Source organism: Nasonia vitripennis, chromosome 5 (genome assembly GCF_009193385.2).
Source record: "Nasonia vitripennis strain AsymCx chromosome 5, Nvit_psr_1.1, whole genome shotgun sequence".
Lineage (NCBI taxonomy): Eukaryota > Metazoa > Arthropoda > Insecta > Hymenoptera > Pteromalidae > Nasonia > Nasonia vitripennis.
The window spans coordinates 15,284,600-15,305,657 of NC_045761.1; the positions used below are offsets into that span (position 1 = coordinate 15,284,600).

General features: G+C 35.0%; 1 protein-coding gene across 1 annotated transcript; it reads left to right on the forward strand.

Moving 5' to 3' along the window:
* The first annotated feature begins 243 nt into the window (after positions 1-243).
* LOC100116417 lies at positions 244-4,134 on the forward strand. The gene is made up of 7 exons (XM_031932943.2): positions 244-470; positions 1,613-1,993; positions 2,079-2,285; positions 2,363-2,551; positions 2,654-2,824; positions 2,924-3,197; positions 3,596-4,134. The coding sequence occupies exons 2-7, from the start codon at positions 1,917-1,919 to the stop codon at positions 3,653-3,655; spliced, it is 978 nt and encodes a 325-aa protein (XP_031788803.1). The 5' UTR covers positions 244-470; positions 1,613-1,916; the 3' UTR covers positions 3,656-4,134.
* Positions 4,135-21,058: the final 16,924 nt, after the last annotated feature.

Consider the following 21,058-nt stretch of genomic DNA (forward strand, 5'->3'; position numbering starts at 1 on the left):
GTACGCGTAAAATACCTCGATGCACAGAGCGAACTAGCATGCGCTGTTATCTGGGCACGCGTGGCGGCAGTGCCGCGTAGACAGCTCCGAATCAACGAAGACCGCGTCAGCAGCATGCCCGCATCATCAGAAGCACGACGGCGCTTCTTATAAGTTATATGCATATATACATCGGTGCAGGACGGTTCATGTGTATACCTAATATTTCTTGAATGCGTGGCGCATCCGCGCATTGACTCTTGTTCGGATTAATCGCAACATGCGCGGCGGCATTTTCCTATCTTTTCTCTACCAGCTGTGCGCCATATCATCACTATGTGTTCTAGAAACTTAGTTTATTTATTTTTAACGATATGCACGACTACATAGTATTTAGTATAGATATAACTACATTATTTAGTATTTTTAATAGATGTACGCAAAGCCGATGGAATCTGGGACAGTATAATTATCGGTTACATCGGATTTTGGTATGAGATTTCATCTGAAATCTTACGCGGGACTTTACTGTGCGGTTTCAATACTGCGCGTACTTGCATTATTAGCGCGCATTATATAACACTAGAATTTCTAGTAGAAAATCTAAGTGTATGGGCTTCCCGCACTCCTTATCATTATGTCATCCATTATATCCTTCCAGAAAAAATTTTAATTTTTCCGCCTGCTGAGCACTACCTATAACATTTGAGGCTTTTGTTATAGGTTATGTAATAAAATTCGCATTTTTGGCTCGCGTTTATAAATTTTTATACTAGCTAAGCGACCAGTCATCATTTATAAATGCTTCACAACAAAGCCCATCACCTTTTTTAATAAAACAAAATTACGAAAAACCAAGAGTTAGTTGCCCTCCGTAATGTATTAGTCATCATTGTCCAAAGTTTCAAGTTATTATAACCAAATATCGCTGAAAAAACCTTGAAAAATGCGATTTTTTAAATATTTTTCAAGGTTTTATCGGCGAAATTTTGTTACTAAGTAATAATTGTTTCAGGTGATTTTAAGCAAACCTTGCCAGAAGTTAAACATGACAATAGGACTGCAATAATTGAAAATTGTGTAAAAAATAGTAATATATCGATTAATTTTCACACATAATATTTACTTTACATAATATTTATTAACAATGAAATATTATTGAAAATTGAAGGCAATATGAAAGAGTATATTAGTATAGGTTCATATACAAACGAGAGTGACAATTATTTAGAAGAATTATTTCCAGTAGAATTTTTAAATTCTATACGACGACAAATGGCTTACCGGTTCATTAACTATGCGATTAAAAGTAGGCACTGTTTTAATTCTTCTTCGTAATATTAATTTGGTGATGTTCTTTGTAACGCTAAACTCGATTGATTGTACGAAAATTAATGAATTTTTTTATTAGTACTGAAACAATCCTATATACTTTGAAATTAGGTGTTCCTAACCTTAAAAAAGATCTCGATTGCATTTAAATCATTATTATTGCGCGTATGCGCAATCTGTTGGTATCTACTTAAATATATTATCCTAATTTTTCATCTATAAGAGGTTCATTCAAGAATATTAAATTATTAACTTAATATTGCAAGTTGAAAATTTGCTCGGTATATTTCATTTTGTTCAGAGTTTCCATTCTCTCCCGATAATTTTCGTCTCCTCCGGTCACGTGACTTCCGGTGAGTGTATTTGGTATTATCTTCGAGCATATATACTACTGGAAGTAGCAACCTTGGCCGGACGCGTGACTAGGTAAAGAGGGAGATAGCTGCTATTGCAGTACATGCTATCTCTCTCTCGCTGAATCTGATTGGTTACTCGACGCGTCCTTCCAACTGTGACTTCTGCTGTGCGAAGAAAGCAGTTTATAATGTAGATAACGTTATTTATTTTATAAAATATTCACTAAATATAAGAAAATTAAGAGCACAATGCCTTTAAAATGCTGCATACCCAACTGCAAGTTACAAAAAGACGATCCCGGATGTTTAAATTTGAGTTTTTTTACGTAAGTTAAATATGTGTCTTTTAGGTTATTTTTCCTTGTATACACAACGTTATTACTACTATTTTAATTGTTTTATTTCTTTCAGAGTACCCAGCAATCAAAACACACGAAATGAATGGTTGAGAAGAATAAATAAATACTTTAACATGGAAATGGAGTTTAAAAAATATTCTTACGTGTGCTCTTTACATTTTGAGCAATCATGTTTTAACTATGGTGGATTAAGCAAAACTATTAGACTGAAAAAGGGATCTTGTCCAACTATTTTTGAAAAACATTCATTAAAAGAAAAGTAGGTACCTAGGTATTGTTTATATCACAATGTGACTATATTATATATTTTCATAAAGTAACAATATTATTTTATAGTCACGAACCAAACATCATTGAAATGATTGAAATAGACCAAGATAATCCGTCTTCAGACAGATCTATAAATATTTTTAATGAGGGTTGTGTTGATGATAGTCAACCAAATTTATCTAAGAATGCAGCAGCAGCAGCAGCAATGTTATCATCATCGACGGGTACTGATGATGAAGTGAATCTCGGTGCAAAGTAAGTACAATTTCTAAAACTTATGCATTAAATGCATTATTAATCTATCTTGTATTTTATTATAACATATTATACATATATAACATACAATTATTGTTCTAGGTCACATTTTGGCAGTGTACGTAATGATAGCCTCTTAGACCACACAGTTGACACAATAGGCGTAGCTGGCATTTCACAAGCAAACGAATTACAAGATGACGGTCATGCCGATTCATCTGATGACTTGATAACTTCGAGTATGGTTTCAGAAATGAGTGAAATGGATGAAAGGTATTGTAAAATAAAAAAGCAACTTTATAGAAATGTAAAGTTGCTAATATAACTTTATAGTACTATTTGTTTATGCGTATTTTTAAATATTTATTACAGTTCAACGAATTTTGTAAAAATGCCTCAAGAGACAAGTTTACTTAAGAAATCTTTGGCTAACATCAACATAGAATCCATTGACTTTTCAAATGAAAATTTCCTTCGAAAACTACTTTTGAATGCACAAAGTGAAATTAGAAATCTACGTCGTTGTAGAAGGGTACAAGCTATGAGGTTGTATCGTGCTAAGAAGAGGATACGAAGTAGTATCTCATTAATTTCTCACATGAAGAACCGTAAATTGATATCAGATAAAGTTTCTGAATTTTTAAACGTATGTTCTATTGAGTAATAATAATTAAATTAACAATGATGTAAAATCATGATTAGATAAGTTTTTATATACGAGATTTTTTACTTCGATCATATTATAGAGATATATTTATACATTACTTGATTGTATTTATGGTTTATACATTTTTTTATAATTGTATATTCACGAGAAAACGTTGACGTGACTAATTCACGTGACTAATTATGATTTCTACATTATGTATACATATTATTTATACAATAACAAATAGTATAATGGAATCTACTTTTATAATATTTGTAATTGTATAACGTATTATAACTAAACAATTGAGAATAAAGTACTCATCATCTCAAATTTACGGTGAAAATTTTTTTTTACCTTATAAATTTTATTTTTTATTTTTATTATATTTTTAGGATTCAGTACCTGCTCAAGCACGAGATATATTTCAACGTCTATTGCAAAAACCTAACTAAACGAGAGCTTTTCCATCTAGTCTCCGCTCCTTTGCTACAACACTGCATTTTTATTCGCCAAAGGCGTATAATTATGTCAGAAAAACGTTTGTTAAATGTTTACCTCACCCTATAACTATATCTAAATGGCACAAAGATATAGAATTTACATCAGGAATTAATAAAGCTAGTCTAGAAACAATTAAGAGCAAAATTAAATCTATGAAAGAGAAAAATAACAATGAAGTATTTTGTAATATAGTGATGGATGAAATGAGCGTGAGAAAAGGTATTGAACTTATCAATGAAAGAGAATACGGTTACGTTGATGTGGGGAAAAATGCTCATGAAATTGATGTTCCTGAGGCAGAGAACGTTCTTGTGGTTATGGTTGTCTGCGAAAATGGAAATTTTTTAATTCCTGTTAGTCATTATGTTATAAAACAACATGCATTCAAAAAAAAAAAAAAATAATAAAATAAAAAAAATTTGAGTCACCGGATTTGAACCCTAGGCAAAATGTTAGAAGGACAGCGCCTTAGCCACCATAGCCATGGATTAGGACATTACGACTAGTTTAAAAGTCACATATAATCATCACCCCCCAGTGGGGGCTTGAATTTTGGTTTGGTTTGATTTGTTGGATCGAGTTTAGTTTTTTGAGTTTGAATTTATAGATTTAAGATTTTACACGTTCAAAAATATCCCGAGTAGGATGGTTTGCCCAATTCGCCACGTCCCCGCTTCTTTGTGATTTGAAAACCCACGTGACAAGAAATAGCCAATCAGATTCAGTGAGAGAGAGAGATAGCATGTACTGCAGTAGCAGCTATCTCTCTCTTCACCTAGTCACGCGTCTGGGCTGGCTACCTCCAGTAGTATATGCTCGAAGGGTATTATACACCAGTGGTTACAGTAGTTAATCTACTTTACCGACATTTGTCTGCTACTCGGCGACACACGATTATAATATGCATGTAATCATGTAATGCTATACGTATATATGCATATATTGCTATACGATTATATGCGCGATGCGATCAATGTCTGAACCAATAGTAGCTTGTTGTCTATCGAATAGATCAAGATTTAATGAAGTGCAATAGCAAGAAGAATATGCTTTCTAAAAGATGTGAAATCTCTCAAAAAAAAAACTTTTCAAAAGTGAAAATCTTGGCAAGAAAAAGGCTAATAAACGTAGTGAAATCTCTAAATATAAAAATATCAAGTAAATGTTTTTTTGCTATACGCATTAAAATATCATTTTTTGGCAAATCAGAATTTTAACTGTATTTTTATATCTTAATGCGTATAGCAAAAAAACATTTACTTGACATTTTTATATTTAGAGATTTCACTACGTTTATTAGCTTTTTTCTTGCCAAGATTTTCACTTTTGAAACAAGTTTTTATTTTGCGAGATTTTATAATACATAAAAATACTATCAAAATATTGCAGCAGCAGTAAGTGCGCTGTATGTAAAAAAATTATGTTGCAGTAATAAGATGCGCCGTAAGTTTAAAAACTCCCGACAGCAATAAATGCGCTGTAATAAGCTTATAAAAACTCGTGACAGAAAATAAAAGCGCTGTAAATTGAAAAACTTGCAAAAGCAAATATTTATAACAATAATCATTTCTCAAAACGCATAAGCATCTAAGACAGGATCTGTGTTTATAATGAAAGTCTTAACGAAGAGATCAAATAACAGATCCATGACGAAACGTTATAGATTTCTCGAATAAATAAAAAAGTGGCTTATGAACTTGCTTACCCGCGTGAAAATATTATATGAGATCTCATATAGATCTCATTAAAATCTCATCAACATGTCTTTACGAATTTAAATTTTTCACACGGGTAAGAAAAATAGTTTAAATTCATCCCCATATAGCAGATAGAAGTGAATACACTTAAATAGATGGTGTGGAATTTTGGAAAATTTTGAATAGTTTCGTTGCCTGAGAATCAAACGTTAACGAAGTGAGAAATGTACTAGTCTACTAGTACTAATCTACCCTGCTAATATCCGAAGATCAAAAACGATTTCAAAAACTGTAATCGTTTTTGATAGTCGTTTGTGTAACGTAATTTTGGCTTTATTAGGTATTAGAATGTATTGTATCAGTTCAGCATACAAATATATTATAAACTATTATTTTGTATTACAATAACGAATAAAATGGTATAAAAACGATTAATATATTATCATAAAATGTTTTAAAAATCCGTTAGTCGTTTTTTATCGTTTTTGATCCTAATTACTGCATTTATAAATCTAATCGCTTTTAATCTCTTATAATCATATTTAATATTCATGTATCATTTTTCTTATTTTTTATATTTAGGACTTTTTCATTATATTTTACCGAACACTTTATAAATATACACTCGTACTGCCTAATCTTACATGCACTGTTACATTAATGCATGTATTACACGCATTTTATAATGAATTATTTATGTTTAAATAACTTGAATGGTCTTATATACTAACCGTCACCGATTCTGACCACTTGCGAGTAATAAAATCCGTCACCTGCGGCGACGAGTCATTTTTAATCGTTTCTTAGTATAATTCAATCGTTTTGCATAATCGCAATGGATCTTTATTTTTGGTATAAAATTTGATCGTATCTAAACGTTTTCAATCTACTGCGATGCTTTTTATATTGTCTGAAATTCGCTGGATCATGATGTAGTGTTATCGTTTTTAATCTAGATTAATTTAATGGTTCTTAACATATAATATTAGTCGAAGATTTTAATAATTTATATTGGCAACTCAGAAAAGCGTTCTTTTTATAGTAATATTTGTGCACAGTATTTCATGTTTTCTCACAATCGGGCATATGATATCTTCGCTCCCTACGAAGTCTAGCACGTTTCGCGTCTTTGCCGCAAAGACTAGCACGTTACGCGTCCTTGCCGCGAAGACTAGCGCATTTCACGAAAACACTAGTGGTTCCGGGGCTTTATGCTTACAATAGATGATATTTACGAACGCCAAAGTAGTACATAGTAATATTCACATGCAAAGAGTCAGCTAGTACAAAAATGATTAAATTATCATGAGTATTTCTCATACTACAAAGAGCATTAATTTGAGCCGTGAAACGTGCTATTTCGCTGCAAAAAGTGAAAAGTGCTAGTCTTCGCGGCGATTAACCAAATGTACTAATCTTCGGTGCGAGATCTGAAATGTACTACTCTTCGTAGGGAGCGATGATGTATTATCTCACATTTAAAAAATATTATTAAATTGAAAGACTAAGATGTACAGTTTTAATGCACTCAAATTTTTGAGAGTGGAGTAATGCAACTTCTATCTAGGAGCTCCAGATCGCCAATCACTGAGTCTAGTGAGAACGCTCTATAGTTTTTGGCATTTAAGTATAAGAATGCTTTTAAACGGTGTCGGTGTTTCGGGTCAGCCATGATGGGTCACAGGGAGTGCGCGTCCAATTTTTTATTGGTGTAATTCGGATTTATCAACTAACAATCACAAAGAATTGAAGTTTATCACTTTTAATTGCGTTATAAGTAGTTAAAAACGATTTCAATGATTTGCATTTAATACGATCAAAAACGATAGAATTATGTATTATTTGCGATTTTAATACTGTATATTTAAAACGATTAAAATGATTTTAATTATATGTTATTATAGAAAGAATTTCATTTGGCTCATCATTAATTACGATTAACTAACAAACAATCAAATATAATTAAAATTTATTACTTTTAGTTATAATATAGTCTTTTAAAAACGATTGCATTAAACCTGACATTGCCGCATTATTTTCAGCGATTTCAAGGACATTAAAATAGATTAAATGGAATTGTTAGTGATAATGCGGATCGAAAACGATTAGAATTAATGCTAAAAATAAGCATTAATTACTATACGATTAAAATGTATTAAAATTGCTTCTTCTAAAATGATAACGAGCTGGATTAGAGAGGTATTACGAACGATTAAAATGTGATTAAAATTAATCAAATTTGATCGCTTTTAATCTTCAGCTATTAGCAGGGTATACGGATACATTTAATTGTGACTTTTTTGATAAATTTTTATAATTTTTTGATTTAGTGAGATTTTGATGCGTAAATCGCCGCTATTTTCTTATTTTTCCAACTTAATCGCAACTTTGACAGAGAGTTAAAAAATCTTAGGTGAAGTAATCATTGATCAACCAGTAAATTTAGAATAGGCAAAATATAATACGGATAAAGAAAATATAATAAGAATAATAGTACCGTACGATATTTTATGACACAACGTGCGTAAACCGAGATTTAGCGAGTATTTGCACGAGCGTGCGGTAAATCGAGGTTTACGCCACGGCGTGTCATAAAGTAGTAATAATAATGTTTACCGCAAGTCAATAATGTTTACCTGCAAACGTTTCGCGCATATTAAAAAAGTCACGTCGTCTAGTAGACGCAAAAAAAAATTGAAGCGCCATGAAAAGGTACCATTATATTAGCGCGTCCGAAATCCGAGATACCCGATAGCCGCTTGCAGCGTGTGTAAATAAGTGCGGCTGATAAGTGATACTTATGTAAGGGAAGAGCTGAGCTGTGCGAGCATGCTAACATGCGCGGCGAAGAGTACGTGGTGGGGGGAGAGAGCTGCCGCTGTTTTCGTGACGATCGGTAAAAATGTGTACCCGGCGAGCCCATAGAAGTATTGACTTCAAAAGTCATGACCGGATGTTGTGAAGCCAAGATAGACCTGACTGGGAATCAAGAACGGCGTACTAGACTTATTATCAGGTCCGGATCAGTTTTACCGGATCCGGCCGTCTTACGGAGTCTCACGCGGCGCAAGTCCAGGCCGAATCCGGCAAAAAAAATCAGAATAGCACCGGACCGCTGCCGGAATGCGCCCTGAACTTGCCCCCCCCCCCCCTACCTAAATTAATGCTATAAAACTGGCACACATAACCTCAAAACACCAATTTTTTCAGATTTCAATTTATTTTCCATAGAAGCAATTACCGCGACTCAAATAAACACAAACCAATAGTAACGTTCTAAAATGCATTATAGAAGGCAAAACATTTGATGAAGAATCATGCTTCGGTTTTTCTAAACGAGAGTATTGTTTCTAATTCATTTAATGATTTTACGGCTGCGGATCTGTCCGGGACCTGCGCCGCGTGAGATGCCGTAAAAATCTTCGTGTTTTTTCAACTACGGGCCGGATCCGAATTTTCAGGCACCTGACCCGGTCCTAATTCGCGCCGTAAGTCTATTTCCAGTTGGGGACGTTTTGTGATTGGCTCATGTAGTGCGCATGTGTCTAAGTCAGGAAGTCTTATTATTATATAAACGTCTTGTAGGTTAGGGCGCGCAAAGCGCGCTGTTCAAGCTTTAGTCATTTTAAAACTTTATTAAGTCCAAACGCCAGTTTCCTAAATTTTAATGCCCAAAATTTTTAACTCCCAAACTCATAAGTCCCATTTTTGGAAACTTGAGTTTATTTATTTAGGTGTACATGGCGCACGGCACACTGTTAGCTGCTTAATATAATAGTAGATTTATACTGTCAAGGACGAGTCAACTCAACTCTGGGACGAGCATATACGAGCTCTCTGGTGGCATCTCTGTTGGCCTGCATTTTCGGCGATGCGCCAGGGGTCAGACGCATCGTTAGCGGAGGAACACCGAGGCCCGAAAGTCCGCCCAAGTGCAGTGCCGTCTTTAAGGCAGGGCCCGCAGAGACCTGGCCCAGGCTCCCGAGTTGAACAGGGGCCCCACGATTTTGAAATTTTATATATACATAAAAAATATTTGATCACGCACTTTGTAAAGTAGAAACAAGATCCTAAAAAATTTGTTTAAAATTTTATTTTCGTAGTAAAATTACAAACTAATTATACGCATGGTTTATTTAAACATTTTTATAATTATTTTAAAATTTTTGGCTTGTATACGCAAGGGTTATTTAAAAAACTTTCCTTTTAGATTTCTTCGCAGAAAAATCAGCTATTAATTCATCAAAATCGATGGTTTTTAGTAGGTCAGATTCTATGCTCATTAAACTTAGGTAGTTTAATCGTGACTGGGTCATTGTACTTCTATGGTCTGACTTTATTAATTTTAATCGGGAAAATGAACGTTCTCCAGCGCAATTCGTTATCATGAGTGTTAGAAATATTCGTAGACTGATTTCAATATTTGGGAATGTGGAAGTAAGAAATTCTTTTTTCAATTGCAAGTATAGGTTTGGAATAAATAACACTTCATCTTTACATGTTTCACTGAGGTAATGTTTATAATATAAACATTCCTATGCTAAGTTGTCTGCAGCAATGTCTTGATCATATTTTTTGGCAAGCTTTTCACAGCATTCTTTTATTTCTTCATACTGCATATCTGGTAGAGCAATGAAAAACTTAAAATCATCATTCACCGTTTCGTAAGCAGCTTTTCTAGTTCTTAAATTGGAACAAAGCGAATCGATTACTGGATAAAAAATCTCTATTTTGAGCCTGTCATCTCCAGTAAATTGCGTGTCTTCACTCTGTCCTTCAAAGCGAGTAAGTTTTATGCTTCTCCTTCTATTTATTGGATCAGATATAGATTCAGTTTCGTAAATATCAGTAAAGCTTTTTGCTTTCTCTAAAAAAACATCAAATTTTTCCCTAATATCCGAAAAGTACAGTTGTAAGGAATTCAAAAGACTGCATGCAATATACAAATCCATATTTTCTCTCTGTAAATTTTTAGACGTATCATTAATACGTATCAGAATTTCGTACCAAACTACAGTCATAAAGACATTTTCAAACTTTTTCATTTGCTTTAAAATAGACTTAGCTTCAATTCTTGTCTCGTTAGACTGCGTATCGTCCTTGGATAGATCATCTAGAGTTCTAGTAATATTGGAATAGGTTGTATAAAGAGCTGCGATCGCATCGATTCGAGCTGACCATCGAGTAGCGGATAGCGATTTAACAACTTTTTTTTTGGTTCCTAAATATGACAATAGTTTCTGCCATCGATAAGTCGATGCCGATAAAAATGTGTACAAAAGTTGTACGAAATAAAAACATTTGACAACTGCCGTAACATATTCAGCTGCTTTAACACCAACTAAATTTAACGAGTGCCCTGCACAAGGAATATAATCCGCGTACTTATTAATTTCTCTTATCCTGGTTTGCAGTCCTGAATATCGCCCAGACATATTCGATGCGTTATCGTAGGATTGACCTCTACAGGTATTTATATCAATATCATTATCTTTGAAAATTTTGACTACAACTTCGGTTAAGTATTCAGCATTATGTCCTTCTATGGGAAGGAACATTAAAAAACGTTCAATAGGCCCTTGATCTGTAACGTAATGTACGGTGAACGTTAATTGATCCAGATGAATGATGTCTGGCGTAGAATCCACAGAAAAAGAATAATATTTTGACTTCTTTAACTCAGTTATAATGCAAGCAAGAACTTTTTCCCCCATAAGGCCTATAAACTCCTCACAAATATTTGCTGATAAGTATGACGTTACTCCATGTCCTTTATTTCCGTAGGTGTTAATGTGCTCTTTAAGCAAAGGGTCATACTCGCTTAGTAATTCTAAAATACCTAAGTAATTGCCATTATGAATAGATCCGAATCGTTCATTCTCACCTCGAAAAGCAAGACCACGTGTAGCAAGAAACTTTATAGTATCAGTTATCCGACGTAATACTTGAATCCAATAATTTTTCTCATTCTTTTGTTGAATTGTTAATGCATTCTCTACACTACCTATTTCTTTTCTCCGTTTAGAATAGATAGTCAAAGATTGTTTACTTTGCTCGTGCTCCGTAATTCGCTCTGGGTGTTTCCAAGCATTGAATCCGTAAAATGTAAATTGATCTTTTTCAGATGAGAAAAGTCGACATACAAAGCAATAAATATGTTCTCACTTTTGGTTTATTTCCTTCTTGATAAATTCGTGCAGATTTTGAGAAATCTTTGTTCTTATTGCTGCATGAATCTGGATTTTTGCAACCAATATGATCGTAATTTCTCGTTGATTTCGCCCCATAGGGCAACATCAGTCGAATAACTTTTATTTTTTTTTTATGTTTCCCAATACTGTCTCCTCTAATAAAATGTAGCGTACGCGAGAAAATTTTAGCGTATGCGAAAACCACAGACAATTTTCCGGAAAATTTTTCGCGTACGCTACTAATCAACCTTTCACGTGCTAAATCCGTCGCGCACGCTAGAAAATCAACTTTTCGCGTACGCTAGAATAGTATATTATACCACGGGAGTCGAAAATTGCAATTAAAGTTTGCATTTTGAGGTTAGAGTGGTATAAATGAACTTTTTTTTTTTTTTTTTGCGCAATTCTTTCGCGTGCGCTAAAGTGCTCCAAATTTTCTTGTAAGAAGCGAACGGAGTACTTGTATGAGAGATGGAGCGAGAGATTTTCGCATACGCTAGAGTTTTTCTTGTTTAGGCAATTCTTTCGCGTACGCTAGTGATCTACATTTCCTATATATAAAAGAAGCAACATAACAGGAGTGACTTATGAAGGGTGAATGGAACATCTCTATGTATAAGTACTCCGTTTGCTTCTTATAAGAAAATTTGGAGCACTTTAGCGTACGCGAAAGAATTGCTCATAAAAATACTAACGTGCCCGAAAAGTTTATATCTAGCGTGCGCGAAAGATCTAGCGCACGCGAAAGGTTGATTAGTAGCGCACGCGAAACTTTCCAGGAAAATTTGTTAGTTGATTTCGCACACGCTACAAAGTTTTCGCGTACGCGATATCGGCCGCGGAGACACACTCTAAAATAAAATAATAAAAAATACATTTTTGTAAATCACTGAATAGAAAAACAAATATTTAAAATCATTCGGTCATTCAATAAATTTAAATATTTACAATTTAAAGCTATTTATTTATGCTTATGTACCTATGGTTCTGTCGTTTGTGAGAAATTGTGTAACTACTGCGATAATTCCGATTTTTGTGAAGAGTTAAAATCTACTTGATCTACTGGTTCGTTTTGAATAACATTATCTGGCAAATCATCGGTACCTTTTGGCGTTTCATCATTTTTACCTAATAAATAAAATTATTATACTGTTAGCACGCTAGGCTTTTTCTAATTTTGATTTTCAGACTGATTTTCGGTTTCACTTCTGAAATTATGAAATAAGTAAAAATCGTATTAAAACGACGCTTTGTTAAAAAACCTACTTTTGATAAATGTGAATAGCAATAAGGTTATTGAGCTCAACTAATCACGCTTAATTCAAGAATATATAATTACTTACAGTTAAAAGCAGCATCTGGCTTTAAAAATGAAGTTATTTTCAGTAACTTCTCGATTCTCTTTTGCTCTTCTTTTGCTTTTCGTTTTTGTTTTTTTTTTTTGTGTTTTTGAAGCACCACTTTCGTAGATACGATTCATGCTTTTGATGTAGTTCAGATTATTGGATAAATAATAAAACTACCTATACGAACTATCCGATACACTGCGTGAAATCTGGTAAAAGAGACGATTGGCTACACGCGTTTTCTCGCCAGAAACAAAAACAAGTTCAATCAAGTTTATTTCAAAACAATCGCGCTTCTGCTTGCGTTCGCGAACGCGCATGCGTGAGTATCCGAATAACGATTTTGGCGCGTTGATTTGAATATTGTAAATGAGAAAACTTTTATATTGTATGATAGACATTGCATTTAATTGTTTAAACATCAAACTATTGAAAAGTAAAAATGAATATATTATCTTGTAATACAAGGTTTGAAATAGGCTCATGCTCGAATCGGCATATGTAGAGTGTTAAGAGATCTGAGAGGTCGTACTTTGGCATATTGCGTTACTCGGTTAAACTGATAAAATTAACATTTTAGAATTTCCCATCCCTTACATAGGCCCCAGCTAGTCTCTTGGCCCAGAGCCTCCCCGATCCGAAAGACGGCCATGCCCAAGTGCGGAAGTGCAACGCTTCGACGAGCGAGCGAGCAGATCACCGCATTCACTGGCGACTAGCGACGAGAGCGGAGCTTCCAACTAGCCGAATAAAGCATTAATCACGAGCTTCTGTTGGCCTTTTGTATGCCTCCTTGCGCATCAACGTAATTTACAACACGCATATCATACACGCGCCAAAAACATTTGTATAAATTAGCAAAACTCTTTTCTGTATGTGTGCCTTAAATGGGCCAATTTATATTTGAAAAATGTTGCAAACTTTTAAAATATAAGATTTTTTATACATTTGTGGCATATTTTACAATATTTTACGGTTTCAGTGAGGTTCTTGTATTGATTTTTTAGCCTAAATAAGATCATCAGTTATTATAGATTAGATCTTCTAGTATAGGCTTCATGGCAACGGGATTGTCTGCTGGAATCTAAAAATTTTAACAATTATAAAACTAAGCTTATTTGGTCAATAAAATAGTAATATATTGTGTACCAAGTGCGCAAAGTCGGCTTTTTTGACCGAGTGTGGAGATTGCAGTACGAGCCACAGACGAGTACTGCGATATCCACACGAGGTCAAAAAGCCCGCTTAGCCCTTGATGCACATCATAGTTTTTGTAACGCATGTGTGGGTGTGTGTGTGCCAGTACATGGTTTAATCTATTTACAAATTTTTTAAAAAGCGGGCAAAAGCCTTTTTTTGTAGCCGCTTTTTTGAAGTCAGTCAAGAAAAGGTCTTTAGGTCCGCTGTCTAGAAGGTCTAAAAAGTCAAGGTGTTACAAAAACTCCACACTCGGTCTAAAAATGACCCCCTTGATACACAATATACTATTTTTGCCCGCTCTTTTAAAATTTGTAAAAATGATTAAAACATGTACTGACACATATATAAATATAGGTAAATGTATCATATATAGAACTAAATATACTTTGAAGTACCGTGACAAAAAAGTCACCTATTAACTCCGCTTATATAGGCTCACAAAAGTACGCGGAAATCAATACATGCGTTACAAAAACTTTGGTGTGCACCAAGGGCTAAGCAGGCTTTTTCATCTTGTATACGGATATGCTGACGAGAAAAATCGTGGTTGCTGTGACAAAAAAATAGCCACGTCAGCCTCGCTTAATACGTATACGAAAAAATACGAAAATACGTCCGCGCGTTATAAAAATTATGGTGTGCACCATAGCCAACGTGGGCTTTTTGACCTCATGTGGATGCAAACTCCACACTCGGTCTAAAAAAGCTCACTTCATGCCATTGGTACACGATATAATATTTTCTAATTATAGTTATTATCGCGATACTTTATCATTGTGCAACAACAAATCCTTTCCTCAGGACTTTAAAGTGCTTGAATAAATTTAAAAAAAAATTCTCACCATGTGCCCCGATCTGTTGACCCAAAAGAATTTAAACTTGCCATATCCTTTAAAATAACCCTCGATAATGTTATCAACAACCAATGGCCATCTAGGAGCTGCTGCCCACTTATCTACGTTTTTCCAATGAACCCGGTGTATTAATAACAAGATCCAATTGGCCATTAAAAACGAATACTATGTCCGTCTCATTCAGCAGTTTCTCCACTAGAACATGCATTTATCATTGTCGTTATAATGTTTAAATAATAAATCATTTATTAAAAATGTTGCCAGCTCTATTGCAATAAGAGATGTGCACAACGCCAATGTTTTATGTTACTAATAATATAAATGATTTTAATGCATCAATATGGAGCCAAAATTATTCCATATATATAGATATGATGATTAATGAATTAATGAAGCCATATGCGATTAATACATACCATAATGAACGGGAGGTTTTCGCGAGTCTTCAATTAGAGCCGAAAACACCCAAAACTTTTCAAATTCAAGCTTTTCTCTACTTCCTTCATAATTTCTTTCAGTTCTTTCGTATAGATACTATCGAATGAGGCTCGGTGGTCGATTCGACGCCTTACTGTAAATTATTAGTGAAACATTCAAATTTTGTTTCACTTTATAAATTCTGTACGCCAGCGAAGCTTCATTGCAATTTAATAAATCAATTTGCCAGCTTGCGTGCATGGTAATTAGGTTCAACTTTCTTGATGACATTGTATCTGTCGACGTGATACGTATGGTTTTGCATTAGATATTCGATCTCGTTGGAAACCCTCATAGCATCGAGCCACTTGCCTTCGCCGCCTAGCTTCACGAATTCATCCGCTGCCTTGGCAATTGCTTTATAAATTGAAATAATTAAATATATTATATACATTATATCGTAGCTCCCTACGAAGAGTAGCACTGTTCAAATTTCCCGTCATAAGTAGCACAACTCATTTCACGCACGACTAGCACAATTCGCGATATTTTAAACTTTAAACAACCAATTTCTACAAGAATTGGCCGATTTTTGCAATGAACATTTTTAAATATTCACAATTTACAACTTTTTACTGAATTTAAAATTGTTTTTACAAACATTTTTTGAAATTATTCACTTTTTTTAGAAACCTTCTGAAATTTCCGAAATCTTTTAAAACTTTGAGGTTTGCCTGTCTTTGTCCAAGGTTTTAATGGACTTAACCAACCAAATAACCCAATAAAAACGTAAAATACTGACATTTTAAGTAATATACATAGAGGCGCGAGTTGTGCTACTCTTGACCGCATTTCTGAACTGTACTACTCTTCGCGGCAAATCGGGAGTTGTGCTAGTTTTCGTTTGAAAATTTGAACTGTGCTAGTCTTCGTACGGAGCCACGATATCGCCGGTCCCTACGAAGAGTAGTACGGTTCAGATTTTCTACGAAGAGTAATACAGTTCAGATTCTCGCGGCGAAGAGTAGTACAGTTCGGATCCTCCCGACAAAGACACCCTATAAACCCTACAAAAAAATAATACTACAACCTAAACAATAGTATATTTCGATACAACGACGGCGAAGGTATTGAATCTAGGACGATAGAGTGAGGTTTGTCACGAACTCGCCCGAGCGTGAATAATGAATTGAACAACAATTTATATTAAATAATAAAGTTTTTATTTTTATATTTCGTTCTCTTAAAAAATCATGAAACTCATTAGGTATGAGCCGCCTATCGATCAGGCCCGTAGGTCAGTTTTTTTCCACTTAAAGGAATTCTAAAGTTGCCTTAGGCAATCTGTAATCTTTCATCAACTTCCATGTGAATTTCTTTTGTTTAATATTTAGTTTTTGTAAACTCTCTTAAAAATCAAACTTAATGCCGAATTCTACTTGGCCTTTATTGCACTCGGCGCAAAATTCTCTGACGCAAGAAATTTTTATTTTGTATCCCGTCATTGGCGATCCTGAACACCTAGACATTATATATTTGCATTCCGTAACTTTACTTTCTCCTGGCGAAATATCTTTCAGATATTATCAGGATATTATCATAATATATATTTCCTCACATAAGACGTTATAAATAACGTCAATAATAGTATACATATTGTGCAACTAGGGGGGGGGGGGATTATTTCTAAGGGTGAGGGTGAGATTTAGGCACTCGTCTCTGTCTCGTGCACACTGTACTTTTTTGGACAAGTGCATGTAAAGACCTGATTTTATGCATATGGAGTGAATGGGAAGTTTTTCATTTTGAGTCGTGCAAAACTTTCAAAATTCATTTAAAAATTGTTCAATATATAAAAAAAATTTGAAAATTTTTTGAGTTGCGGGAGGGAATGGCTCACTTCAGATGCATGGAAACGGATCTTTTCCATGCACGTGTTAAGAATAGTACATTGTGCAACAAGGGAAGAAAATAAGCTATGTCAAGCATGGGTGAGGTGTTCAGCACGAGACGTAGACGAGTGCTGAAAACAACTCTGTTGGCGGAGCAGGTTAAAAAAGAAGGATCAAGCACAGTTGAAAGTCAATAGATTTATTCGTGTCGTGAAAGGAGGTGCTCACTGCGTGACGGTACAAAAATGTCTGAGGCCCCAAAGCGAGCGGAGGCAACGCTGAACGCGGTCGCTGCGAGGTGGCGCTCCAGATCGCTTCGTCGCTACCTGCCCCCACTATATGGTTTTATACATAGGTAGTATACGCGAGTAATATACGACGCATCAAGAATCTTTATTTTAACAACCTCACCCGAGTCTGACATAGCTTTTATTCCCGTGTTGCACACTGTGTTTTTTCCAACAAAAGCATGAAAGGGACTTTTTTTATGCGTGAAAGTTGGGTAGGAGATCGTGAATTTCAAGTCATGCACAAAAAATTTAAGAAATTTGAAAAAATTGAAAAATTTGAGGAATTTGAAAGAATCAAAAAATTTGAGGAATTTGAAAGAATCAAAAAATTTGAGAGATTTGAAAAACGGGTATTAACAGATATAACTTGGGTTAATTTAACCCAATGTGGGTTAATTGTTTTCTCCCCGCTGCTTCTCAAGCGGGGAGAAAATTGTTTTTCTCCACACCTGCACCGAAAATACCACATTCCCTCCCGGGCGCCTGGAGAGGAATGTGCATTTTCGGTGCTGGTGTGAAGAAAAATAGTATACGCACCACGGGAGGAAAATTGAACAGCCCATATCTCGTGTTTGCTCACCTTCGGTTCGGGTGACAATTTACACGAGATATGGACTGTCAAAGTTTTTTCCTCCCTAAGCACGTAATATACTATTCTCCCCGCTAGTCAAGCAAGGAGAAAATAGTACATTGTACAATAAGGGGCGAAAATGGGCTTTTCCAAGCGAGGATGATGTTTGAGCACGAGTGGTAGTCGAGGGCGCCGTAGGCGTCATCATCCGAGTCTGGAAAAGCACATTCGCCCCTCGTTGTTCACCGTGCTTTTTATAACAAGTGTATAAGGAAGACCATTTGGGTCGCCTATGAAGTGGATCGAGAATGGAGTTTTTCGAGTCGTCCACTACGGTGGGCGTGTAAATCAAAATTTTAATGCAAATTTTGAAAAATTTTGAGAATTTTGACAAATTTGAACAGTTTGAGAAATTTTGAAAATTTTAGAAAATTTTGAAAAATTTTGGAAATTTTTGAAAAATTTTGGAAATTTTTGAAAAATTTTGGAAATTTTTGAAAAATTTTGGAAATTTTGGAAAATTTTGGAAAATTTTGGAAAATTTTGGAAAATTTTGGGAAATTTTGGAAATTTTGGAAAATTTTGGAAAATAGAGGTGATAACGACCATTTTTCGGTCCGCTCGATTTCCGATTCTCCGATTATTGTAGGCTCATTCTACCTATATAGGGGGGCGAAAATGGATTAGTTGATACATGTATTGTGATCAGGGAATCTCGCTCTACTTTTTGTGTGACGCTCGGAAAACCCCATTTTCGGCCCAGTTTATAGGCGCCGAAAATGGTCTTTTTTATGCACGTGTTATAAAAAATAATTTTCTCCCCGCTTCAGCTCAAACTTTTTCTAACACGCTTGGAATTGACGATTTTCTACGCTACTTTTAGGCATGAAAAAAGGGCCATTTCATGCGCGTGTTGGGAAATAGTACATTACACAACTATAGGGGCGAAAGTTGGCTTTTTCAAGCCAGGATGATCATCATCCGAGTCTGAAAAATCCAATTCGCTCCTCGTTGTGTACCGTGCTTTTTATAATCAGGGCATCGATAGCGCTCTTTTTAGCCTGCCTAAAAAAAGCAGAATTTTGAAAATTTTAAGTTTCAAAAATTTTTTAAATTTTGGAAATTTTGGAGGCGAAAGTGTTGTATACTGTCGCCCCTAGGGAAAAAACACTTTCGCCTTAAAATATATGTATACACACAAAAAACCCTAAAAAGGACTTTCGCCTAGGCTTGAAAAACTCGACTTTCGCTCCACTTTTCCGTAGGCGAAAAGCGCGTTTTCGATGCATGCGTTATCAAAAACATTTATTAACTCCTTGTCGGGTTTTCACCTAGAACGGCATACGAAATTCATGTCGTCTGTACCGGGTTTCTTGCGAGCTCCGTTCGCCGGAATCTACCAATATTGAAAAATTTTAGCCTGTTTCTACTCGAAAACCCGGCAACGATTTTACCGAACGAATGGGTGAATGTACCTTGTCTCTCCAACTTAACCGGACTCGAAATCATCTTCTGTGGTGATCTTCTGTGGCTTTATTAAAAAGAAAAATGTCTTTCTTATTAGTGTAAGCCATTACCAAACTGGTATATTTCTCTTCGCCGCAAAATCTGAACTGTACTACTGATCTTCGCCACAAAAATCTGAAGTATATACTACTGTTTGTGGCAAATCTGAGCCGTACTACTCTTTGTAGAAACCGACGATATGTATAACGATAAAAATGTTAACTTTATTCATTGCACGTGTAACTTACAAAATTATAAAGATACGGAGCCATGGATTTGTACATGTCGTTGGAAGAAATAAACGAATCCACTAATCCGATTCCCTTAAAGTTGCTAATGATGTTTCCATTAAGTTGCTCCTGAAAACGATGCGTCGACCGAGTCTTTTCATGCAGTCCTTAAGAAAAAAGTCTGCAAATAAATCTGTAACTGAGGTTACAGCCTGGCATGCATATACTACTATAATATTTACATGATTTCTGCAGCTTCTCTTGCAGCACTTATCTACGTAGACTTTTCGCGCCTGCTGGTGCGGACTTGAATTTCAGACACTATAATATAAACTTATTAGAATTGAGACATTTTTATTTTTTCCCTTGAACAAAATTATTGAAAAATTAAAGTATTGTTATATGCAAGGGAGATGTGCCCAGTATGGATGCCCTTAGCTATTTTGGGTATAACTTTAAAACGACGCAATGAATATTTGAATTCGAAATTCCTACGTGTTCTCTATAGTCCATTTTCTACAAGGAAATAAACGGGCGCCAGTCAAAGTCGCCACTAAAAAAAAGTTACCCGTAAAAAGTGCAATTTACGAGATCTCGAAAACATGCGCCCAGTGCAATAGTTAATTCGCGACATTCTACTCTAAAAAAGAGCCCTACTCTAAAAAAGAGAGGAATCATTGTAGTCGTTCTCTGATTGGTCGTCGATTGGCCAATAAGATTACGAGATGGATGACGGGACGCGCGTGATAGTTGTTTTCTAACCTATAAAAATGTTTAATATAAAGCAGAGCGCGCATTAATCTAGCTAATCAATATAAAGAGACCATTTTCAATCCTCGTGAAATAACTTTTTATACTTTTGAAAACCACGTTTTCTTATTTTCCTTATAACTTTTACTGTGATTAATTTAAAACAACGGCACCGAAGTATGTTCATTACAAATATGTACGAAAAAACGGACCTAAAGTAGCTCTATCTGTTCTTTGAAGCTGGATACATGAAATTATCCAATAGGAATTAGCCATACTGAGCACATCTCCCCTATACTAGCACATTTGATATCATGAGTATATGAAATTTAAGTCCGTTTCAACCAGGCACTAAAAGTCCATACACAATAGCGTTGCAAGAGCCAGCTTCAAAAATTCTGTAGAAATTA